The sequence below is a fragment of the Leopardus geoffroyi genome, chromosome D1 (genome assembly GCF_018350155.1).
Source record: "Leopardus geoffroyi isolate Oge1 chromosome D1, O.geoffroyi_Oge1_pat1.0, whole genome shotgun sequence".
NCBI classification, from domain to species: domain Eukaryota; kingdom Metazoa; phylum Chordata; class Mammalia; order Carnivora; family Felidae; genus Leopardus; species Leopardus geoffroyi.
Window position 1 is genome coordinate 6,113,931 of NC_059329.1, and position 23,941 is coordinate 6,137,871.

The following is a 23,941-nucleotide window of genomic DNA, read 5'->3' on the forward strand; positions in this document are numbered from 1 at the left end:
CGTTGGGCCCTATGCTAACAGCTCGGAGCCTGGAGCCTGCTTCAGATTCTGTGTCTCCCTCTCTCTCTGCCCCTCCCCTGCTTGCACTCTGTCCCTCTGTCTCCCAAAAATAAATAAATATTTAAAAAATAAAAATAAAAAATCCTGTGGAGAAAAATAAGCAAGCCCAAATAAGAACACATTTTGGAAGCCATAAATGTGGGATTAAAGCTTCTAGAAATCCTAAGAAAACAGATCTACCAGAAACAAGCCTCCAGGGCAGGAAAGAAACTTAACCCATTTCTTTCCTTACCACTTCTCTTCACGACCCCGGAAGGAAAAGAAAGCAAGTTGCACTTGGGAGGCGATGAGACGCGAGCAAGCCAGCTTCATCTTCTGAGCATCCCACAGCCTCGGTGGCTCTTGGCACAAACAGTAAAGCGTGTGCGGGCAAACCACTTGTAATGTTATGTATTTCATCCTCTTTACAGGATTTTAGTTTAATTCTCTGAAGTCATTGATATGGTGCTTAATGAAATCTAAGTATGGGCCTTTTCCTCGCTAATTTAAATCCCCCTCAACAGAGCACTCATTTGTCAACCTTAACTCGTCACAGGAGACAGCGTGATCATGACGTAAGGGAGGAGAACTGGTCCGAGAGTCAAGAAACCCAAGTTTTAATCCCAGCTTCATCTTCTCAAAGACATGTCTCTCTCCTGCTTTCAGTTACATGATGGCTGAGCTTCCTTCCTACTCTTTACAACCAGAAAAGATACTTGATATTCACATGGAATTTTAATGACTAGTAAGTACCATCACATACATGTTCCCTTTAGCATCTAACAATCCAACAGAATAAAAAGGATGCAGGAACAGGTCTTTACAAATGAAGAGAGCTGAGATCAGAGGCACTGCCCGTGTCCAAGTAAGAGGAGAAGCTAAGAGTTAAAGTAAGTTCTTCTTAACCCACAGTCCAAGACGTCTCATAGTCCCATATATATATGGATATGGATATGATTGAATTATGGTCACCAGAAAATGAAAAGGCTTTGTAAATAAGGTCTAATAAGTTAAAAATGTTTTATAGGGGGCGCCTGGGTGGCGCAGTCGGTTAAGCGTCCGGCTTCGGCCAGGTCACGATCTCGCGGTCCGTGAGTTCGAGCCCCGCGTCGGGCTCTGGGCTGATGGCTCAGAGCCTGGAGCCTGTTTCCAATTCTGTGTCTCCCTCTCTCTCTGCCCCTCCCCCGTTCATGCTCTGTCTCTCTCTGTCCCAAAAATAAATAAACGTTGAAAAAAAAAAATTAAGGGGCGCCTGGGTGGTTTGGTCAGTTAAGCGTCCGACTTCGGCTCAGGTCACGATCTCGCGGTCCGTGAGTTCGAGCCCCGCGTCGGGCTCTGTGCTGACCGCTCAGAGCCTGGAGCCTGTTTCGGATTCTGTGTCTCCCTCTCTCTCTGCCCCTCCCCGGTTCATTGTCTGTCTCTCTCTGTCTCAAAAATAAATAAACGTTAAAAAAAAAATTAAAAAAAAAATGTTTTATAGCATATGATCAAAATACTTTATAACAAAAATGAAGTCAGGCATAGAGGGGAGAAGACTGAATTAGGTTACAAAAGACCTAGCTCTAGTTTCCTGTTCAGCCACACTATATCAAAGGATGCATCACAACCTCTCAGAACCTTAGTTTTCTCAACTATCATGTAAGAATTCTTAAGGAATTAAATATAATAATGAATGTAATGACACTCTGTAAACCATAAACAGTTATACAGTGTATATATACAGTGTATCATTAATATGCACCCATAATTCAACCAACACAATCAATGGAAATTCAAAGTATGTCCCCAAATCCGGGGTTAGCAGGTATTACTGTATGCACATTTGCTAGAGATGTATCACATGACTGAACAATCATAGCCACCTCCTCTGAGCAATTACTAATGAATATTACTGTAACAATAACATGGCAATACGTTTACATTCAAATAATAGTTTTAGGTCACCTGGGTGGCATACGATACTGTCTCAATGCCTTCATGTCTCAGCAAAGTATGCCTGGCTTTAATCTGTTTCCTTAAGAACTTCTTCTCAGTTTTATTCAGTTTGTAATTACTTTGATGGTTGCTGTCCATGGCAGTACTAAAAAAAAAAAAAAAAAAAAAAAGAAAAGATACAAAATGTCAACCTTAAGAATCCCAAAAAGAAATCTAATGATGCTATTGGTATATTCTATAGTTTATAGATACTTCTATGTGACAATTTTTAAAAATGTTTACTTTACTTTTCACCAACCAAGAGAAGTGAAAACAAACAGATGCCTGGACAACAAAGAAATATTTAAGAAGGTAACAAAGAAGCAAGGACATCTAAGAGTATCTCTGGAGGTTCTACAAAACTTTCCAATGCTTTAGCTCTATTAAATGCACTCTATCACCCACAGGTATATACCCCCTTACTTATGAAGGCCTAGGTAAAATGTGCCACAGACAAATTTCACAAACATAATGTTAGGAGAGAAGAAAAAAAAAAAAAGAAACAAACGAAACAAAAAAATTCACAGAATATATAGTACGATTCTACTGACATACCTTCAAAACCCAAAATAAGCCATATATTGTTTAGAAATACATACATAGCAAAATGCAAGGAAAAACAAAGAAATAATAAACAGAAAATGCAGGAGAAAAGTTATTCCTGCGGGGGAGGAGAGGAAGGTGATATAAAAGGCCCATACAAAGCATCAAGGTCTTTCTTAAGTTACATGGAGGTTCAGGTATATTTTATTTTTAAGCAGTACATGTTATATAGTTCTATAATTTTTAAATACAGACATAAGAACCCCTAGAACCGTGTCTGCCTTCTACTAAAATATGCCAGTCAGCAAGTCGTTACCGAGCACTTTCCCAAAAAGGCCTTCACACGACCCAAATCAGGACCCTACGTCATGCTTTATTACAGTAGCCTACTTATTTGAGTCACAGAATTTAACATAAGTTGTGATGATTCCTTTGTTGGCTTAATTCCCCCCTCAGGAGGTAAACCCCAAGAGAGCAGGTGCTCAAGGAAAATGTGTGGAAGGGATAAACGGACGATGATGGGCAAATACACACGTGCCTACGGACGGTCTCAGCGCGTGCAGCCCACAACTATAACAGGCAGCTTACACGTAGCTGAGGAAAACACACAGACGCCAAGCAATGAAAGAATGACACATGTTTCTACAATTGTTAGCTGTACAGTCTTCAGATGTGCCGTGAATTAGAAGAAAAATAAGATTGACATTAACTGGAAAAATCTGGGGGAACTTCCAATCAGAAGCCGACTTGAGCTGAGCCCTGAAGGACAGGAGGAACCCAGAGCCATTTGGAAGGAGGGTATCGAGCGAGACAACAGAAGCTCAACACAGAACTGGATGTGTCTGGCAAAGGCAGTGAGAGGTAGACAAAATTTTAGAGCAGGGAATGCTGGCTGATCCGCTGATCCCACTCGTCACCCACTTGAAAGCCTCCAAAGTTAGCAAACAACATAAATGTGGGAAGTTAAACAAAATCATACTCCAAAACAGCTCATAAACAGCCCAAACTCTAATTAGCCATCTTTACGTCTAGAGAGAAAATGCTGAGTCAGTTGAAACAACAGCCAGGAAGGAGCTTACCTGGCACACGGGGTGCGCGTGAGAGAGGCAAGGCCGCGACAACAGGCGGGCTGCACAGCGCAACAGGGGCGGGGGAGGCAAGAGGACCCTCGATAATCCAGCCCACCAAGTGGAAACCGACAGGAGGATGGGGGTGGAGGAAGAAGAAAGGAAAGAAGAAGAAGAAGAAAGGAAAGGAGGGAAGAAAGAAGAAAGGAAACGGGCAGGGGAGGACGCGGGGAAAGTTCTAGTACGATCAGGAGGGCCTGGTGACTCCCCAGACGTGAGGGAAAGAGGAAACACAGACCACTCGCTAACACGGCAGCGTCTCAGGCTAGTGATGGCACTCGACACCGGACTGACTCCAAACGTCAGAAGAAGGTCAGGACGAGACGGCAGTGGGGAGGATTCAGGACAGAACGTGTGTGAGGTCGTGGCGAGGTACGGAGTTGCGGTGCCTGGCTGGCGGGTGACAGTGTGAAGTGGCTAAAAGGAGAAGAAACCAGGTGACAGAGAAAGCTTTTGGTGTCCTCAACAGACAGGCAGAGGGCAGCTGAATGGGTATTTTTAAAACTGCACGAATTACAATGATCTGTTTCCAGCATCTGGTCCCTGCCACTGGACTATGCGCTCTTTGAGGACCAGGATTACATGGCCTCCCGGGGGCCTCTGTGACTGCTAAGGGACAGTGTAACACAGTGTTCAGGGGTCCCGGTTGTCCACTCAAATCTCCGCTCTACCACTTATTAGCAGTATGATCCTGGGTGAGTTACTCATTTCTGTGCTTAGGCTCCCCACCTGTGAAATGGGGATAACAGTGCCTGTTCCTGGCACGTAACTCCACCTAAACCCTGCACTAAAAAATCTGACCAAACTCTTCTATGGCTTCCAGCAGCATAAAGCCAGGATGTCCCCAGCACCCCCATTAAAAGCCTGCCTGAGAAAACTAAAAATGCTGCCAGGAAAGTGTGCCATCTGTCCCAGCAACACCTGTCAACAGACCCCTACCTCCCCTTCTTAAAGTATTTATTGAAAGGGAACTACAGTTGTGAATATGTATCTCTTGCTGCTCAGAAGTGTTGCTCTCAAGGACCTAAGGGCCACTCCTTTGGAATGTAGTCATCGGGAAGGACGGGGCCTCTGTCCCAGTATCCAGGGTAGGACAGAATCCTAACTTCGATAACTGCTAGCAGCAAACACGGCTGGCTGGTACTGCATTTGCGCGGACCAATCCTTTGTAATTCTTCTCTGGCCCTGCGGAGTCCCTGCTCTGCTCTCCCTTCCTAGTCTCCCTTTAAAACATCCGAATCATTTCTCACAAACTGGAACGGAGCTGAGCTCTTTCTCCTACTGTCAGTAGTTACTAATTAAAACCTGTTTTCACCACTTTAACTAGTGTCTGGCTGTGTTAATCTCTGACACTATGTCACAAATTTCTTAAAAGGATTAAATACGCCTATTAATAATTATTTGGTGACTTCCAGAAGGGCCAGATCAGAATGGTTTAAGAAGACAAAGGAAAGCTGAGGGCCCTCAAAGAACTATCTCATTGCCATTCTATCCCAAGATCATGATCTTTGGAACGGCATTTTTGCAGTGTGAAATGGAAAACAAGGGATGAACGCATTAAGATTTTTTTTTTTTTTCTTTACATGCCACATGAGCAAAGACTGCAAAGTGGAAGAAATGAGAAAGAAAAGATGCTGGATACATGTTCGTAAAAGTATGACACTAAGAGCCCAGTGCCAGCAGATGGAGCCTCGTGACCACACTCTGTCATCCTCTTTCCCTTCCTCCCTCAAACAACATCATTACACGCGAAGAAAGACAAATCCGGGTAGCCACGGAGGCTCGTTTCTTCCCGTTACAGGGACGTGGCAACGCGCTGGCCCAGCAGGTCTGAGTCACCTCAACCAGGAGCAGGCTGCTAGCAGCTGCTGAGGTCTGGAGGCGCCCTCTTTCTAAAAAACCCACTTCCCTCACCAAGAAATTTCTACCACTGCACAAAGGTTTGGATGCTGCTTGCCATGTTGTGGGAGTGTGACGGGAGTGAGATCATGATTTACCAGACAGCCTACTAGCCATGGTGAGTCCAGTCTAATCAAAGTCTAAAGCACATTCTCTGTAGGACACAAGAGTTTGGAGATCACACAGACTCTGCTAGTAAGCTGAACCCCGACATACCCTATTGGATATCCTCCTAAGTGGTAACAGTAGTATGTGTCATCCTCCTTGAACAACGGGGTGCCTATAATTAACCAAAGAAGTATAGAAAAATGTTCCTGCTGGCATGTGGGTGGCTCAGTCAGTTAAGCATCGGACTCTGAATCAGGTCATGATCTCATGCTTTGTGAGTTCAAGCCCTATGTCGGGCTCTGTGCTGACAGCTCAGAGCCTGGAGCCTGCTTCAGATTCTGTGTCTGTGTGTCTCTCTCTCTGTCCATCTCTGGCTCGCGCTCTGGCTCTCTCTCAAAAATAAAAACTTAGAAAGAAAGAAAGAAAGAAAGAAAGAAAGAAAGAAAGAAAGAAAGAAAGAAAGAGAAAGAAAGAAAGAGAGGGAGGGAGGGAGGGAGAAGGAAAGAAAGAAAAATGCTTCTGTGCTTGTAGGCAAATTCCTATCAAATGAGCCCTGTTTACAAACTACAACACAGGTATATAGGCTGCACACACAAATCTCCAGAACATACAAGATTAGTGATAAGGGTTGCCTCCAGGAAGGGGAAATGGGTAGATGGGTACAGGAATGAGAGGGAGCTTTCTTCTTTCATAACTTTTGAATTTAGCAGCTATTCAAATTGCATTCCTATTAAAAAAGAAAATTAAAGGGACACCCAGGTGGCTCAGTCGGTTAAGTGTGGGACTTTGGCTCAGGTCATGATCTCACAATTTGTCAGTTCAAGCCCTGTGTCTGAGCTGACAGCTCAGAGCCTGGAGCCTGAAGCAGGCTGTCTGTGTCTCTCTTGCACTGTGTCTCTCTCTCAAAAATAAATAAACATTAAAAAAAATTTTTTTTAATAAAAAAAAAATTAAAAACCTTTTTTTGAAAGAGTGAATGTAAGGGTGAGGGGAGACAGGAAGAATAGAGGGAAAAAAAGAGAACCTTAAGTACGCTGCATGCCCAGCACAGAGTCCAACTCAGGGCTCAGTCTCACCACTGTGAGATCCTGACCTGAGCCAAAATCTAGAGTAGGAGGCTTAACTGAGCCACCCAGGTGCCCTGAAAATTAAATTTTTATAGTGTTTATTTTTGAGAGAGAAACTGAGTGGTGGAGGGGCAGAGAGAGACAGAGATCTCAAGCAGCCAGCCTGATCAGGGGCTCCAACTCACAAGATCATGACCTGAAACAAAACCAAGAGTCAGATGCTTAAATGACTGAGCCACCCAGGTGCCCCTGAAATTGTAAATGGTTGTCATTTCACCGTTTTAATTCTTTGAAGAACACCTACTCTGTATTTTCTTACTTTGAAGAACAACTACTCATTATTTTCCTCTCTTCTTCCTCTGACTTAACAGAAAGTAAAATAAATAAAATAAGAAAAGTGGAGATTTTGTCTGTATTTCGTCCCTAGGATCTAGGGACACCTGGCTGGCTCAGTCAGTTCAGCGTCCCACTCTTGATTTTGGCTCAGGTCATGATCTCGCTGTTCATGAGACCCGGCCCCACATGGGGCTCTGTGCTGACAGCGAGGAACCTGCTTGGGATTCTTTCTCTCCCTCCCTCTTTCTCTCTCTCTCTCTCTCTGTCCCTCCTCCACTCGTCCCTCTCTCTGTGTCTCAAAATAAACTTTAAAAAAAAAAAAAAAGTAAGAAAAACAACAACAACAAAAAACAGGATCTGGCAACAAGTAACCACCCAATAAACGTTTACTGAGTAAGCCTATACTCACTAAATTTACCTAACCTTGCCTTCTTCCCTCCCAAACCACTCAGAATTGAGTCTGGCGGCCCTCTTCAATGTTTCACTAATGCATAGTGTATCTCTATCTGTGCAGTTTTCAGATTGTATCACAACTACCCGTCTGCGTGATGGGCTCGCCCAGAAAAATGCTGTCTACTTGAGGTCACAGAGAAAGTGCCCGGCAGACAGCGGGAATCGGTAAACGCCCGTAAAACGAAATCAACTAAAACCAGAGCCTTGGCACCACCAACGGCCAAAAGGCCTCCGGGATTGCTCAAACTGGAGCACAGGAAGAGCGAGCGGTGGGAGCCGCCCAACCCCACGAGCAACGCCCTTCTTTCAATGCACAGGTCGGACAAGCCCTAATCGCGCCAGACGAACACTCCCCAGGCCGCGACCGCCAGTCCCCAACCCCACAGCAAACCCAAGAGCGACACCGAAGTCACGTGAGCTTCCGCACCGCGCACACACACACGTGCACCTCACACAGCGGCACGACCAGACGACGCACAGACACGCCGCAGCCCACGGACCGTCCCAGGGGCCCGCTCCGGCCACCCCTCCCCTCCCTCCGTGCCGAGGCCCACGGGGTGAGGCGGTCAGAGGAGACCGGAAGAGGCCGACAGGACAACGCGGGGTTGCAGCCACCCCTCCCGCCTCTGACAAGTGCCTCACATCTCCGCCACGGCCCAGGTTGGGCTCTCACCGCGCCGGCGCCCTCTCCTTCGCCAGCCCTCACCGGTTTGTCCCCCAAAGCGGCGGCGGCTACAGGCGCATCCCCTCACCTGGGCGCAGCCATGTTGGAGGAAACTGCACTACATTTCCCGTGAGTCTGCGGGGCGGCGAGGAGGGCTCCCACAATCCCCTTCGCCGCCCCGAGGGCCTCGGCCACTCCCCCGGCCTAGATCCGCCGCCCGTAAATGGCTGTGTGGTGCCATCAACGTGTGGTTGTCTTATTCTCGGGAATAGTGAGTGTTGGGAGTGCTCCTTACTTTGCATAGCTCCCCAGGTGGGCACTGCCAAGCCGATTGTGTCCCTCGGTCCCTCAATGATGCTCCCCCTGTCCCCCCTACTCCTTGGGCCTTGAGCACCTTTCCTCCCGAATCTTCTAAGAGGGACGGGCGAGGACCCTGGGGTCGAAGGTGACATCGCGTGGGCCGCAGAGAGGACAGGGAATATGCACGAACGTGCCCGGGGTTGGTGAGTACCACACAGCGACAGGAAGACGTATGGAAGAACGCCGAGGCGGGGGTAGGGCAGGGAAGAGGGGCCGCCCGGAGTCAGGGAAGACGTTCTGTGATCACAGAAACCATCCTGTCCTGCGGGTCTGGGACCAGAGCTTCCGCTGGGAGGCGGGACGAGGAACTAAAGAAGACTATTTAACAGGCTGTTGCACTGGTAAAAAAAAAAAAAAAAAACACACACGGTAGCAAACGGTTAACCAGGACCCAGGCTTGGCGCACGGAAAAGAAAAAGGTGTTAACAGGAGAGGATGAGGGTTAGCCATTGTTGCGGCTCCAGTGTTATCCGTGTGACACGACTGCACTGATCACCATTCAGCCCGCATTGTATTAGGAACCGCGTGAGCGCAGGGAAGGAAGTGGAGCCAGGAGCCCGGAGGAAATCACTTTCTGCAGCGCTGATGTGCTGCCCCCATCCGCACCCCAGCACAGTGGAGCGGCAGCGAAAGCTGAGGTTGGACCGGCCCGGGAAACATGGCCCCAACGAGAGTGTTGCTGAGCGGAGGAAGGGTTTTCACGGAGAGGAGGTTAGAAGCAGGAAAGAACAGAAGTCGGGAGGCAGAAAGGCAGCCACTGCAACAGTCCAGGAAAGAGTGTGAGGGGAAGTCCCAATTGCAAAAGTGAAGAGGCCAGGTGCAAGCTGGAGAGGTCAAGTCACCCTCACCACGGCCACTACCAAAGAGGGCATAAGGAACAACCTCTTCAGTCTCCCCATTGCGTTCTTACTTCTGCACAACTGGATGCTTTCAAAAACACACTCCAACAGGGCTTTGCGATGATGGCAATGTTGTAGGCGCCCGATATGTTAGCCACTAGCCATATGTGGCTTTTGAGCATTTCAAATGTGGCTAGTAAGTACAACTTAAGAACTGAATTTTTAGTTTTAAAAAATTTTATTGAGGGGCACCTGGGTGACTCAGTCAGTTAAGCGTCCAATTCTCGGTTTCAGCCAAGGTCATGATCTCACAGTTCATGGGTTCCAGCCCCCCACCTCCCACCCCCCCTTTCAGGCTCTGTGCTGACAGGGCAGAGGCTGCTTAGGATTTTCTCTCTCCCTCTTTCTCTGCCCCTCTCCTGCTCAAGTGCTCAATAAATAAATAAATAAATAAATAAATAAAAATTTTTATTGAGTTTTGATTCAATTTTAACAGCTGTGGGGTGCCTGGGTGGCTCATTCGATTGAGCATCCAACTTCGGCTCAGGTCATGGCTTCAGGACTCATGAGTTTGAGCCCCGCATAGGGCACTGTGCTGGCAGCTCAGAGCCTAGAGCCTGGAGCCTGGAGCCTGCTTCAGATTCTGTGTCCCCCTCTCTCTCTGCCCCTCCCCCCACTCATGCTCTGTCTCTCAAAAATAAACATTTAAAAAATTTAAACAGCTGCATGTGGCTAGTGGCTCCCAAATCGAACAACAACATAAAATATCTCCTGTTGGCCAACTTCAATTGTTTCATGTGCTTATCCACCCAGCTGGAATGTGCTGAAGGTTTTTTTAAAAAAAATTTTTTTTTCAACGTTTATTTATTTTTGGGACAGAGAGAGACACAGCATGAACAGGGAAGGGGCAGAGAGAGAGAGAGACACAGAATTGGAAGCAGGCTCCAGGCTCTGAGCCATCAGCCCAGAGCCCGACGCGGGGCTCAAACTCACGGACCGCGAGATCGTGACCTGGCCGAAGCCGGACGCTTAACCGACTGCGCCACCCAGGCGCCCCTAAAGCTTTTAAAACTTTTGAGCTTCTTAGCCTCCATGAAACTTCTCTTTCTTAGGTCTCTACACATTCCCATCCCTCGTTTTCAGGGTTTTTTGCTAGCTTGCCTTCATCTTTCCACAATTAAATGCAAGCAATCCTTCAGGTTGTGTGTTTGACGCTTTTCTCTTATTCTGTAGTCTTTCCCTACTTCCCCAGAGTTTGAAAGACTTGTGAATCATTCCTTCATCTTTTATCTTCACCCCTGACTTCCTTGTAGGAGGGAGTTTGGTTTAATGAAAACAACACAGGCATTGGGGAATGACCTGAAGTAGAAACTACAAAATGGCATTCACCTTTTGGGACTGATATAATAATTACTATAAAGTAGCCATTAGATGGTTGTTTGTTCCTTTTCTACCCTTCAGGCCTTAAGTTACAGACACAAATTTCTAACTACCTGCTGTCCATCCTTGACAATATAGCCTTAGAAAGAGGTGGATACGTATAAAATTATGCATGCAGTAGCTCTTGGGTGGCTCAGTCAGTCAGGTGTCCAACTCGATTTCGGTCATGATCAGGTCATGGGATGGTCAGGTCATGATCTCATGGCTCATGGGATGGAGCCCCACATTAGGCTCTGTGCCAACGGCAGGGAGCCTGCTTGGGATTCTCGCTCTCCCTCTCTCTTCTGCTCCCCTGCTCACGCTCACTCTCTCTCTCTCTCAAATAAGTAAACATTTTTTTAAATTTTGCATGCGATCCTTTTTATACTGGCCCTTATCTCTTGCTTGGAATACTGCATGGATCGTGTCTCCCAGAGAAGAGGACTCCCTGGAGCAATTTTCAGCTGCATTAAGACCCTGTCGTATTGCATTATGTAACTCCAGGGTCTTCCATAGTCTTGTAATAATAGAAATCCAATCAATGTTGAGCTGAAAAGAAACTTAATTTGAAGATAGAATTCATCCTTACCTGTGCCAAAAGCTTTACATGGTGATCTATGATCATTTCTCTAAGGCCTTAAATGCTGACCTAATGACTCTTTCCTTAGTAAACCTCATCTCAGCGTCATGATTATTATTGTCCTCTGAGTGACTGATGCAGGGGTGGCAACATTTTTCTGTAAAAGAACCAGAAAGTAAATATTTTCAGCTTTGTGGCCACTGATGGTCTCCGGTCACATACTCTTTTTTTGTCGTTTTTGTTTGCTTTTAAACAACCCTTTAGGGGCGCCTGGATGGCGCAGTCGGTTAAGCGTCCGACTTCAGCCAGGTCACGATCTCGCGGTCCGTGAGTTCGAGCCCCGCGTCGGGCTCTGGGCTGATGGCTCAGAGCCTGGAGCCTGTTTCCGATTCTGTGTCTCCCTCTCTCTCTGCCCCTCCCCCGTTCATGCTTTGTCTCTCTCTGTCCCAAAAATAAATAAACGTTGAAAAAAAAAATTAAAAAAAAAAAACAAAAAACAACCCTTTAAAAAATCTAAAAACCTTCCTTAACTCCCCTGGCTTATGCCAGCAGGATTTGGCTCATGGGTTATAGTTTTCTGACTCCTGGACCCTGTAATCCTGACCCCAGTCTCAAGGTGAAGCTAACATTGGCACCACCACTGAAGACATTTATAATGAATTAGTGTGTAAATGAATTTTATCAGGCTAGTCACTACTACATTTTAAGCATGGAAAAGCAGAATTCTGTCCCACAGTAGAGCTCTGGGAATTAAGGCTAGGAGCAACATATCACTCAGAATTGCTTTTAGTTGCCAGGGACAGAAACCTAGGCAGACGGCTTAAAAAGTATTTTTTCCCTCAACTGACAAGCCATCCAGACCAAAACAATCACTGGTTTTGGTCCTCCTGTTCCAAAATGTCATCAAGAACCCAGGTGCTTTCTACACTCCCACTCCACCATCCTTTGTATGTTCACTTTTTATCCTCATTCTTGATGTCTCCTGGTTACAAGGTGGCTGCTGCTGCTCCAGATATCTTGTCATCATACTAGTGTCTCTAGCTGGAAAAAAGGAGCAGAGTCTATGTCTTTTTCATTCAGGAAATGGAGTCCATTCAGTCCCATTGGGCTCCCTCTTATTTCTTTGAGCAGACATGAGTTGCATACTGCGGTAGGAAGAATAATGGACCCCCAAAGATAACCACACTCTAAACATTGGAACCTGTGAATATGCAGGTATAATCAAAGTTTGCAAACTTTAAAATAGAGTATCCAGGGGCCCAATATAACCACCCAACTCCTTAAACAACAGAACATCTACTCCAGCCAGAGCAAGACAGTTCAAGTGGAAGAAATCAAAAAGATTTCAAGTGTGAAGGATTTGATATGTTGTTGCTGTCTCCAAGAAGTAAGAGTCTGTGTGCAGCGTCTGGAGAGAGGCTTCTGTAAGCTAGAACCAGCCCCCAGCTGGTAGCCAGCAAGGAAATGGGGACGTTAGTCCTACAGCCACAAGGAACTGGATTCTGCCCACAATCTGTATAGGCTTGGAAGCAAATCCTTCCTAGAGCATTGTAGTCAGGGCCCAGCCAGCTGACCCCTTGATTCTGTGCTTATGAAACTCAGAGCAGAGAAACCAAGTGAGCCAGCACAAACTTAGGGCCTACAAAACTGTGAAGTAATAGATGTGTGCCTATGTGTTACAGCAGCAATAGAAAAACATGTGTTTACCCTCTGACCGATCACTAGCGTGGCATTTCCATGGCTGCTTTAGGCTAATCATCATTAATTCCATGGGGCTGGGATGAGGCCCATCCTCCCCGAGATCAAGAGACCTTGATGGCATAAACTCTAAAATTAGGTTTCTGTTAGCAAGAAATAAACAGGAAGACAACTGTTGGGTAGACAAGTGACAGCATATTCCATAAAAGGACTGAACAGTTGACCTGGCTGGATTTATCTTAAAACCTAAGGGACAGCGTTGCTAGAAGGGTGAGTGCTGTGATAAACTAACACAGCATTCAAAGGTAGGATTCTTTTTTTTTATAATTTTTCACATTTATTTATTTTTGAGAGACAGAGAGACAGAGCACAAGTGGGGAGGAGACAGGATCCGAAGCAGGCTCCAGGCTCTGAGCTGTCAGCACAGAACCCGATGTGGGGCCCAAACTCACAAACCGTGAGATCATGACCTCAGTCGAAGTTGGACGCTCAACACACTGTACCACCCAGGCGCCCCCAAAGGTAGGATTCTAATAGCATTACATCTCTACCTCAAGACTCCTCAATCAGAAAATATTTGAAGATGTTCCCAACAGACCCTGAGACTTCTTACATTTTTACTATGGTTCCAAATTGTGATGCCATTTCACGGCACTTTCAAACTCAATTCCTATGCTTAGGAGTTTTCTCATTTCCCTTGCTCCCACCCCAGACCATTTGTTCCTGGCTACCTTCTGGCTTTTTCCCCGCTTGTCCCCACTGGCAAGTTTTATTATTTTTTCTTTTCCTCCTTATGGTTTTAAAAATACACTTTCATTTCTCAGTCTTTCCACTTACTCTTCTGCGTCTTATTTTATCCCTCCTAGGTAAATGACAAGTTTGTATCAAATTTCCTTTCCAAACTTTTGTCTCTGCTGCTTCCCAGATCGCTGGCTTCTTCAAACTCCAGCAAGAATGCATATTGGGGCGCCTGGGTGGCGCAGTCGGTTAAGCGTCCGACTTCGGCTCAGGTCACGATCTCACAGTCCGTGAGTTCGAGCCCCGCGTCGGGCTCCGGGCTGATGGCTCAGAGCCTGGAGCCTGTTTCCGATTCTGTGTCTCCCTCTCTCTCTGCCCCTCCCCCGTTCATGCTCTGTCTCTCTCTGTCCCAAAAATAAATAAACGTTGAAAAAAAAAAAAAAAAAAAGAATGCATAATGTGAAAGCATTTGATGTTCACAGTGACATTTCAAGACTGAATGCATTATTCATGCTCTGGTGATAAAAATTCAATGAAAAGTTTGCGGGTTGTCATATGGTGAAATTCCCATGCAGTAATTAGAGGCAAAAAAAAAAAAAAAAAAAAAAAAAAAGGAAAAGAAAAAAGGAAAGGGGCCAACCTGCAATTTGTTATACAGAACGTAAAACACTGCTTGGAGGATTGTTTCTGGGATTTTTTTGGTCAGTTACAAAACATAACATTTTAGCTGTAAAACAATGTTTTAATTGCCCCCCCCCACCCCCGCCAACACACACACACAAGATGATTTGTTCTTGAGGCTGAAGACCTGCTTACTTCCCAGAATATTTTTTTTTTCTGCAACCTACTTTTCATAAATAGAATAAAGAGCAGACCACTCTGGGTACAGGAAAACCTTTGGGGTGGCCAGAGTACTGGGATTTATGGCTTTAAAAAGGTTAGGATCGAGGGGCACCTGGGTGGCTCAGTGGGTTAAGCATCCGACTCTTGATCGCAGCTCAGGTCGTGATCCCAAGTTTGCGGTTCATGGGTTTGAGCCTGGCATCAGGCTCTGTGCTGACAGCATGGAGCCTGCTTGGGGTCCTCTCTCTCCCTCTCTCTCTCTCTCTCTCTGCCCCTCCCCTGCTCGCTTGCTCTTTGTCTCTCAAAATAAATAAGTAAACATTGAAAAACATAAATTAATTAAATAAAACGTGTCCCTTTACAAGACAAAAATTATCTTAAATATTTAAAAAACAATCCATTTAAAAACGTCTACCTCGATGGCTTCCTGTTATCATTAATCTCTCAAAAACACACTGAAACAAAAAGATACTTGCCCAGAGACGGTAAGCTTCCTCATTAACTGTGCTAGATATAAATCCACATTTCACATTCTCATGACGATTGCTTCTTGTTACATGTGGTTAAATGGTCTCGGGTTTCACCTTGTGGCTAATGACGACCTCAGGCTAGAAGCATCAATTCTGCCATTTTTCACTGGTGGGGCTGGACTTCTCTTTATTCCCCCTCACTGGAGGGAATTTAGAATTTTCTAGCCCACTTGTCCATTTTGCAAAAATAGTTTTTGGATTACGTAAGCACTTACCAGGCACCCAAATCACACCGTGCTTAAGGCAAAGCAGGGAAGGCAGCCACGGCAGCCCCTGTGCCTGAGAACTCCCACACCGCTACTCTTTTAGAGCATCTCTCCAAGTCCCGGACACGTGACGATCTGACGCGCAGGCCTGACGAAGCCTCCAGTAGATGAACCGTGAGTGGAGATTCACTTGCTTTATGTAACACGATTAGCAGAATTTCCAGCGTCTTCCAGATACTCTCAGCCGTGCAAATGCACATTAGAGACCACCGCACGAGGGCATGTTTCTCCCGGCGTGGCCCTCAGACTGGCCGCCACCAGCATCACTGGAGTCCTTGTTAAAAATGAAGAGTTACAGACCCCACGAGACGAACCTAAGTTTAAATAGCTTCTCTGAGCCCCGGAGGAGTATAGGGTGCATCTCAAAATCTCAGGGGGCTAGGGCCCAACAATCCGCACATTTCACAAGCCATCCTGCTGCTTTTGCAAACGCTCAACCATTGAAGAAAAATTCTACCAAGAAAAATTCCCAGAGTAACAGAGTGCCAGGGTTCTAATACATTTGGGATTTATTTTAGGTGAAATGTTTTCAATGTATAAGGTACAATGAGGGACCAAGAAACCAGATGATACAGCATTCAGATCATCAAATTAGAGAACCCATCAAATGTCTGTCTCAGAACAATTTTAATTATTGCCATCTCCACAGCCCATTTATAGATGTAGGAACTGAGCCTTAAAGACAAAGTGTAAGCTGGTTAAATAGGGGACATTTTTAAGAGACTGATTTACACTCACGTCTGTGTTCTCACATGAATGAAAGAGCTCAGTTTTTTATATGTTAAAACGTATCTATCTACTATTTTTTGGCAAGTACTAACACTTAACATACGTTATCATTTAATCCTAACAACAAAAACAACCCTAGGCATAAGTTTTATGTTCTCAATTTTACCAATGTGGAAACTAAGGCTCAGAGAGGCGAAGCAGTTTTCCCAAGATCACACAGTTAGTGACAGAGACACGAGTCAACACAGTGTCCCTCCTTTTCCATTTGTATGCATTAAGTTCAAGGACACTACTGTAGGAAAATGCCCATTGATATTCTGACAACTACCCAAGTGTTATTGAGACAAATATAGACAGGACAAACATGAAAAAATGTCTTGTCTAAATGGTTGCATCTTTTAAGCAGCCCATGCAAGAATAATTTACAGAGTATAACTTTTATCCTTCCATAAAGAGAGTGAGTCCAGAATCTTGATTGCAAGTTTAGATGCTCTATTACCAATTTTTTTTTAATGTTTATTTTTGAGAGAGGGAGAGAGACAGCGTGAGTAGGAGAAGGGCCAAGAGACAAGGACAGAAAATCCAAAGCAGGCTCTGTGCTGACAGCAGACAGCCCGACACGGGGCTCAAACCCACACACTGTGAGATCATGACCTGAGCTTAAGTCAGATGCATGACCAACTGAGCCACCTAGGTGTCCCTCTAGTCTCAATTTTTTTTTAAAAAGGCAAGCAGTATTAATTGTCTTGTTTCTTCAGCTCCTCCAGCTTCCAGCGTCAGAAACAAAAGATTGGCTACGATCAGTTTCTCTCCCGTTGAAAATCATGGCCTCAGAGACCATGTGGTTAATAGGAAGTTAACTAAACCTAGAATTTACTTTTCAACATCTCTAGGAAGCCTGTTGACAGTCTCAAGATGAGGAATTAATAATTAATTAGCACTGATTACGGAGCTCTTCGTGAAATTTAACACACCGTGATGGAAACAGATCGCTTTGAAAAATCATTTGAAACCAGAAACTTAGTGAAGTTGAATTATTAACGTGGGGATACAGGTGACCATGATCTCAAATTTTTAAAAAATGTTTTCTGTGCCTGCCAAAATCACTGTTGGAGGTTTAGGGGTCTCCGACAGATTTCTTGGGTCATCCCTCCTACTACAAATTCATCCATAGTTTTAAATGCTCTTTCGGTCCAACCACTGTAAATGTTATTGTGGCAGTGGCCTCGTGTTAACTGGCTCTGATCTAACCCGAGGAGACTGCATGGGGTGAAGCAGTCAGACAAGCCTCTGCTGGGAATTCAGCAATTCCAAACAAAAGGAGTTAGGAATGAATTGTTTAATAAATGGGAATCCAGGACCTAAAGAAACACAGGAAGCACGGAGCCATATGTAGTAGGCACCTCCAACCAGGAGATGGCAGCAGCAGAAGTGGGAACTTGTAGGGGGGAAAAAATAAATGGAATCCTGAGCAAATCTCCACACTCTGAAATCAGGACCCTGCCTCAAGACCTCCGGAATCACTAGAGGCTCCTGGCAGGTACGGAAGCCTTTAGGAGGTACCTTGTCACTGAAATGATCACAGGTTTCTCCATTCAGAGTCCCAGCAGAAAGGGTTAGGCATATTGAACAGATGCCACGAAGCCAGGGTAGCAAAGGGTCTCTCAGAAGTCAGGCCAGTTCCTACCAACAAAAATCAAGCAGAAGTAACAGAGATACCAAAGCATTTCAGTAAGAAGCAGAAATGATGAATAGGGATTTGAGTCCTAGAACAAAGCAGAAAAGCAAATCCTTTTTTTATTTTTTTTAGTGTTTATTTATTTTTTGAAAGAGAGACAGAGAAAGTGCAAGCGGGCAAGAGGCAGAGAGAGAGGTGAGAGAGAATCCCAAGCAGGCTCCATACTGTCCGCACAGAGCCTAACGTGGGGCTCAATCTCACAAACCATGAGGTCAGGACCTGAGTCCTGATCAGAGTCAAGAGTCAGATGCTTCACTGACTGAGCCACCCAGGTGCCCCAGAAAAGCAAATCTGACCGGGAACAGAAAATGTTGACAACACTGGCCAGAGCCAAAGATCTAGGCTGGGCATCTGGGTCCATGAGTTCTTGAAGTAGTGGTGGGGAGCACCCCCAAGGAGGGAGTCTGGTCTGAATTAGGAGGTATTTTGGCAACACACAGCCATCTGTGTTTGGGGGTCCTTCAGTTTCTTGAGCCCTACTGAAGTGGTCTGTGAGAGCAGCTAAAATCAAATGGTGCAGATCACAAATGTCCCCTTACTTTTCATTAACTATTAAAGTAAATACAGGAATAAGGAACGAAGCCAAGGTGTCATTTAGATAAACAAAGGCCAGTGAATGTTTTTTGCCAGGATCTTGAAGAGATTGTTGTTGAGGCTGGGTCAGACCTCATCACCACAAGGAGAGACAGTGTTACCGCGAGGAATTCATGTCTAGCGCGATGCCTTGCATCCTTGGCTGTGCTATCTTATAAAGCACGGCTCAGTCACAACATGATCTAGAATGGGCATTAGTTCTAATCAAGTCGATGGCAGAAGGTGATGGCTGGAGCTTTAAGTTCCTAGGGATGTGGACGGTAGAGAAATAGGGTCAAACGCCTAACTGAAGAAGAGCCAAGAAGCTTTGTTTGATGTTCTAAACAAAAACACTCAGATTTCAGCCACCATTGCCATTTCCTTAGGGAAAATGTGCTTCAGGAATACTCCCTCCCTTAGCCACACTTTTTGATTAAAGCAGGGTTTTACCAGGTTGTCTGTCTGGTCCAGAGCCCAGGATTAAGCACCAAATCAGTCACCTATCCTTCTTTTAAGGAATAGGACCTTGTGCTGAGCCTCAGATACAGAGTTTGGCCTCAGCAGAGCTCCTGCTAGGTCCAACTCCCTGCTCCTTCACTTCAGATTCCAAGGTCCTATCTCCTGGTCAGTCAGGTCAGGAACAAATGCTTGGCAGAGATGGTCCCCAGGTCAAGGATGATAAGCAAGCAAAACCAGAGTCAGAAGACGCTGGGTTTGTTTCTTGCACAAATGGGGCCGGAGAGCCTCCAAGGAGTCTGATATATAGACATTCCTTAGGAATTTGAGTTTCAGACTTTGATAACCATGATCTAGCCCCTGGGGCCATTAAAAATAGTGAGAACCCCCTCCTTGCTCCCATATACACTGTGGGGGAGACTGAGGACGTCATCCATTAGCTATGGAATGCCTGTCTCCACACTAAGAGATCACAGACCATGGAAGAGGTAGATTTCATGGAAGGCCCAATGCTCAGGTGTGTCAGGTTAGAATCAGGGTGTGCGACGCCAAATAAGAAGTGCTGGGACCACTCTCGCCACTGTTATTCAACATAGTATTGGAAGTCTTAGCCTCTGCCATCAGACAACACAAAGAAATAAAAGGCATCCAAATCGGCCAGGAGGAGGACAAACTTTCACTCTTCGCAGATAACGTGATACTCTATATGGAAAACCCAAAAGATTCCACCAAAAAACTGCTAGAACTGATTCATGAATTCAGCAAAGTTGCAGGGTATAAAATCAATGCACAGAAATCGGTTGCATTCCTATTCACCAACAATGAAGCGACAGAAAGAGAAATCAAGGAATCGATCCCACTTACAGTTGCAGAAAAAACCATAAAATACCTAGGAATAAATCTAACCAGAGAGGTGAAAAATCTACACACTGAAAACTATAGAAAGCTTATGAAAGAAATTGAAGAAGACACCAAAAAAAATGGAAAACGATTCCATGCTCCTAGATAGGAAGAATAAATATTGTTAAAATGGCAATACTACCCAAAGCAATCTACATACTTAATGCAATCCCTGCCAAAACAACACGAGCATTCTTCACAGAGCTAGAACAAACAATCCTAAAACGTGTATGGAACCAGAAAAGACTCCGAATAGCCAAAGCAATCTTGAAAAAGAAAACCAAAGCAGGAAGCATCACAATCCCGGACTTCAAGCTGTATTACAAAGCTGTAATCATCAAGACAGTATGGTACTGGCATAAAAACAGACACAAAGATCAATGGAACAGAATAGAGAACCCAGAAATGGACCCACCAACATATGGCCAACTACTCTTTGACAAAGCAGGAAAAAATATCCAATGGAATAAAGACAGTCTCTTCAGCAAGTGGTGCTGGGAACACTGGACAGCGACATGCAGAAGAATGAGCCTGGACCACTTTCTTACACCATACACAAAAATAAACTCAAAATGGATGAAAGACCTCAATGTAAGACAGGAAGCCATCAAAAAACCTCTTTGATCTTGGCCGCAGCAACTTCTTACTCAACACATCTCCAGAGGCAAGGGAAACGAAAGCAAAAATGAACTACCGGGACCTCATCAAAATAAAAAGCTTCTGCACAGCGAAGGAAACAGTCAGTCAGCAAAACTAAAAGGCAACCAAAAGAATGAGAGAAGACATTTGCAAACAACATATCAGACAAAGGGTTAGTCTTCAAAATCTATAAAGAACTTATCAAACTCAACACCCAAAAAACAAATAATCTGGTGAAGAAATGGGCAAAAGACATGAATAGACACTTCTCCAAAGAAGACATCCAGATGGCCAACCGACACGTGAAAAAATGCCCCACATCACTCATCATCGGAGAAATACAAATCAAAACCACAATGAGATACCACCTGACACCTGTCAGAATGGCTAACATGAAGAACTCAGGCAACAACAGTTGGCAAGGATGTGGAGAGAGAGGATCTCTTTTGCACTGCTGGTGGGAATGCAAGCTGGTGCAGCCACTCTGGAAAACAGTATGGAGATTCCTCAAAAAACTAAAAGTAGAACTACCCTACAACCCAGCAATTGTACTACTAGGTATTTATCCAAGGGATACGGGTATGCTGTTTTGAAAAGGCTCATGCACCCCCAGGTTTATAGCAGCAATATCAACAATATCCAAAGTATGGAAAGAGTCCAAATGTCCATCGATGGATTAATGGATAAAGAAGATGTGATTGGGGCGCCTGGGTGGCGCAGTCGGTTGAGCATCCGACTTCAGCCAGGTCATGATCTCGCGGTCCGTGAGTTCGAGCCCCGCATCAGGCTCTGGGCTGATGGCTCAGAGCCTGGAGCCTGTTTCCGATTCTGTGTCTCCCTCGCTCTCTGCCCCTCCCCCGTTCATGCTCTGTCTCTCTCTGTCCCAAAAAAAATAAACGTTGAAAAAAAAAATTAAAAAAAAAAAGATGTGATATATATATATATATATACAATGGAGTATTACTCGGCAATCAAAAAGAATGAAATCTTGCCATTTGCAACTACGTGGATGAACTGGAGGGTATTATGCTAAGTGAAATTAGAGAGACAAATATCACACGACTTCACTCATATGAGGACTTTAAGAGACAAAACAGATGAACATAAGGGAAGGGAAGCAAAACTAATATAAAAACAGGGAGGGGGACAAAACATAAGAGACTCTTAACTATGGAAAACAGAGGGCTACTGGAGGGCGTCGGGGGGGATGGGCTAAATGGGTAAGAGACATTAAGGAATCTACGCCTGAAATCATTATTGCACTACATGTTAACTTGTATGTAAATTTAAAAAATAAATTAACAACAACAACAAAAAAGAAGTGCTGGGAGAAGTACAAGAAGTAAGTGCCTGTAGGTGAGGTTTTGTATGGACCTGGGCACTGAGGCTCCAGCTCATAGTGTCACTAAAGAAGTAGTCAAGGTTGACAAAGGTCCAGTGCGATTAGAAGGGCAATTTCCATCCCGAGCATTGGCCAGGAAGCCAGAGTCCCAAGTGATATACAAATGCCACCAGTGGATAATACAAAGCAGCCCAGACAGGGGAGAGCCGTCAGCCCTTTGCTACGCAAATGAGCCACCCCCAGCTTGGGGCGCACTGGACACACGGCTGGGAAATTCCCAGACTCCTACGGTTGACCTAGGTCCGCTGCAAACACTGGGGGCTCGAGCCCCTCTGTGCCGCGATGCACTTCAGTTTCACCTGGAGAAAGACTTCTAACCCTGGATTTAAAAGCTGGTTTACTGCTTCTCTGGCACACCGGCTTCGTTTTTCTCCTCCAAGATTTGTCAGGGCCTTTTCCACAAAGGCTGTCCTGGGGGCTGTTATTCACCCAGCAGGCTGCTTACCTTGAGGCTCTTGACCTTCGGCCGGATTTTCATGTGATCAGACGAGCCCGCGACTGGATTCTAGGACCTAGAAAAATCAGAAAAGGTTAGGTCAGCGGCAAACAGCTAGTCAGACTTCTCTAACTCCTCCACACGTGTTGAACTGTCAGAGCGGTGGGTCGCACCCTGATGAGACGGCCCAGGTGCTGGGTCTTGAAGAGGTGATCCTTCTCGGTGAGGAAGGAGACGTAAGGCCTCAGAGCAGCGTTCTCCCGAAGTGACCGCTGCTCTGGACTCCACAGAGCCAGTGTTCCCAGGGTGCAGTCGGGGCCAGGAAGGTCCAGGTGAGGCTGCTAGGACACTCCTGCTCTTCTTTGCAAATCAGGTCGCCAAAAACAACTCTCCGGGCCCGCGGTGACACAAAGGCCTAAAAGATACATGTGCACGCAGGTGAGGACAGACCAGACTCAGTTAGTCTCATAGCAGCTAAGACCAGGAGAAGCCACCCGCAGGCAGAGACGGGACCTCTTCAGCCACTGTTGTCACGGGCTGCTTAAAGCCGAAGGGAAGAGGCAGAACCAGAACCAGCCCGTCAGGGTGGCCGGGAGACAGTGCACCCAGGAAGCCAGGCAGACCCATCGGTGACATGCAGGCAACGGGGTGGCAGAGTTGGCCCCAAACGGCGAGAAGGAGACAAAGATTCAACAGCAGGCAATTACGGGAAACCCAGCGAACCTGTTCAGGGAAGTGGACCAGCAGGTAAAAGCCCTTAGTCACCGGCCTTGAAGGACAAAGTCGACTCCGCAAGTTTCGGTTTCAGGGAAAGCGAGTTCCACGATGCGGGCTCAGAAGCAGCGGGCAGGAAACGCGTCTGGAGATCCCACAGGCGGGACGGACACGGAGCGGCCAGGAGGAGCCCTGGTGGGGGCTTTCACTCCCTCCAGGGCGAAGCGGCGGGGGCAGGTTTGAGCCTACAGGTGAGAGGTCAAGGACGGAGGGCACGTTCAGGAGGCTCCCGCTGTGGGAACGTCGGAGAGCCCGCAGGAAACAGGTGGTTAGGTCTGGCTGACACCACTCCTTCCCTCGGGGGTCAGGTAGGTCCCCCTCGACTCGTCCACTTTTACATCGTTCATTCAGTTTTCCCCAGGGAAGCGACCAACTGTTGGAAGGCTTCCACCGTTCTGTCTTCCATTATAGCCCCCGGGTCGAGCGCGGCACGTGAAGAGTGCTGACACGTGTTTGTAGATGTACTCTGCTCGCTGGTGGAGAGGCAGCGAGGTACATCAGAGAACGCGGTACGGGGGTCACGAGCGAGGGGCATTTCATTCCAGCAGTTCTGGGGGTCTTTCTGCACCTCACCTACATCTCCGTAAAATGGGGCCGTGAGACCAAACTCCTGGTTTTTACGTTGCGTTTCTCGGAGCCTCGGGGTGTCCTAGTGATACCACAGGCGGTCGCCAAGCACGGAGGGGAGGGACACTGGCCTGCGCCCGCTTCATCGACAGCACATCCGCCTTTGTCAGTTTTACGTTTGGGGGTTCACCGTAGAAGGCCGTTCATATGGCTTCGGTGGCTAAAATTTTTAAAAATTACCTGA

The 23,941-nt window shown here is 46.0% G+C and overlaps 1 protein-coding gene across 14 annotated transcripts in view; it reads right to left on the bottom strand.

Annotated features, from left to right (window-relative positions):
* Positions 1-22,432, bottom strand: part of ALKBH8 (alkB homolog 8, tRNA methyltransferase) — a 77,650-nt gene extending 55,218 nt beyond the window's left edge. For 2 of the 14 annotated variants that reach the window (XM_045482666.1, XM_045482663.1), the window contains exons 1-2: positions 8,253-8,328; positions 1,984-2,119 (exon numbers count right to left, since the gene is read on the bottom strand). In XM_045482666.1, the coding sequence (XP_045338622.1) occupies positions 1,984-2,018 (35 nt within the window). In that variant the 5' untranslated portion in view covers positions 2,019-2,119; positions 8,253-8,328. Of the gene's footprint in view, positions 1-1,983; positions 2,120-3,928; positions 4,101-4,658; positions 4,997-8,188; positions 8,361-11,417; positions 11,527-22,365 lie in introns of those variants that run through there. The other 12 variants (XM_045482667.1, XM_045482664.1, XM_045482662.1 and 9 more) reach the window with 11 other exon arrangements.
* Between the last annotated feature and the right edge of the window lie 1,509 nt (positions 22,433-23,941).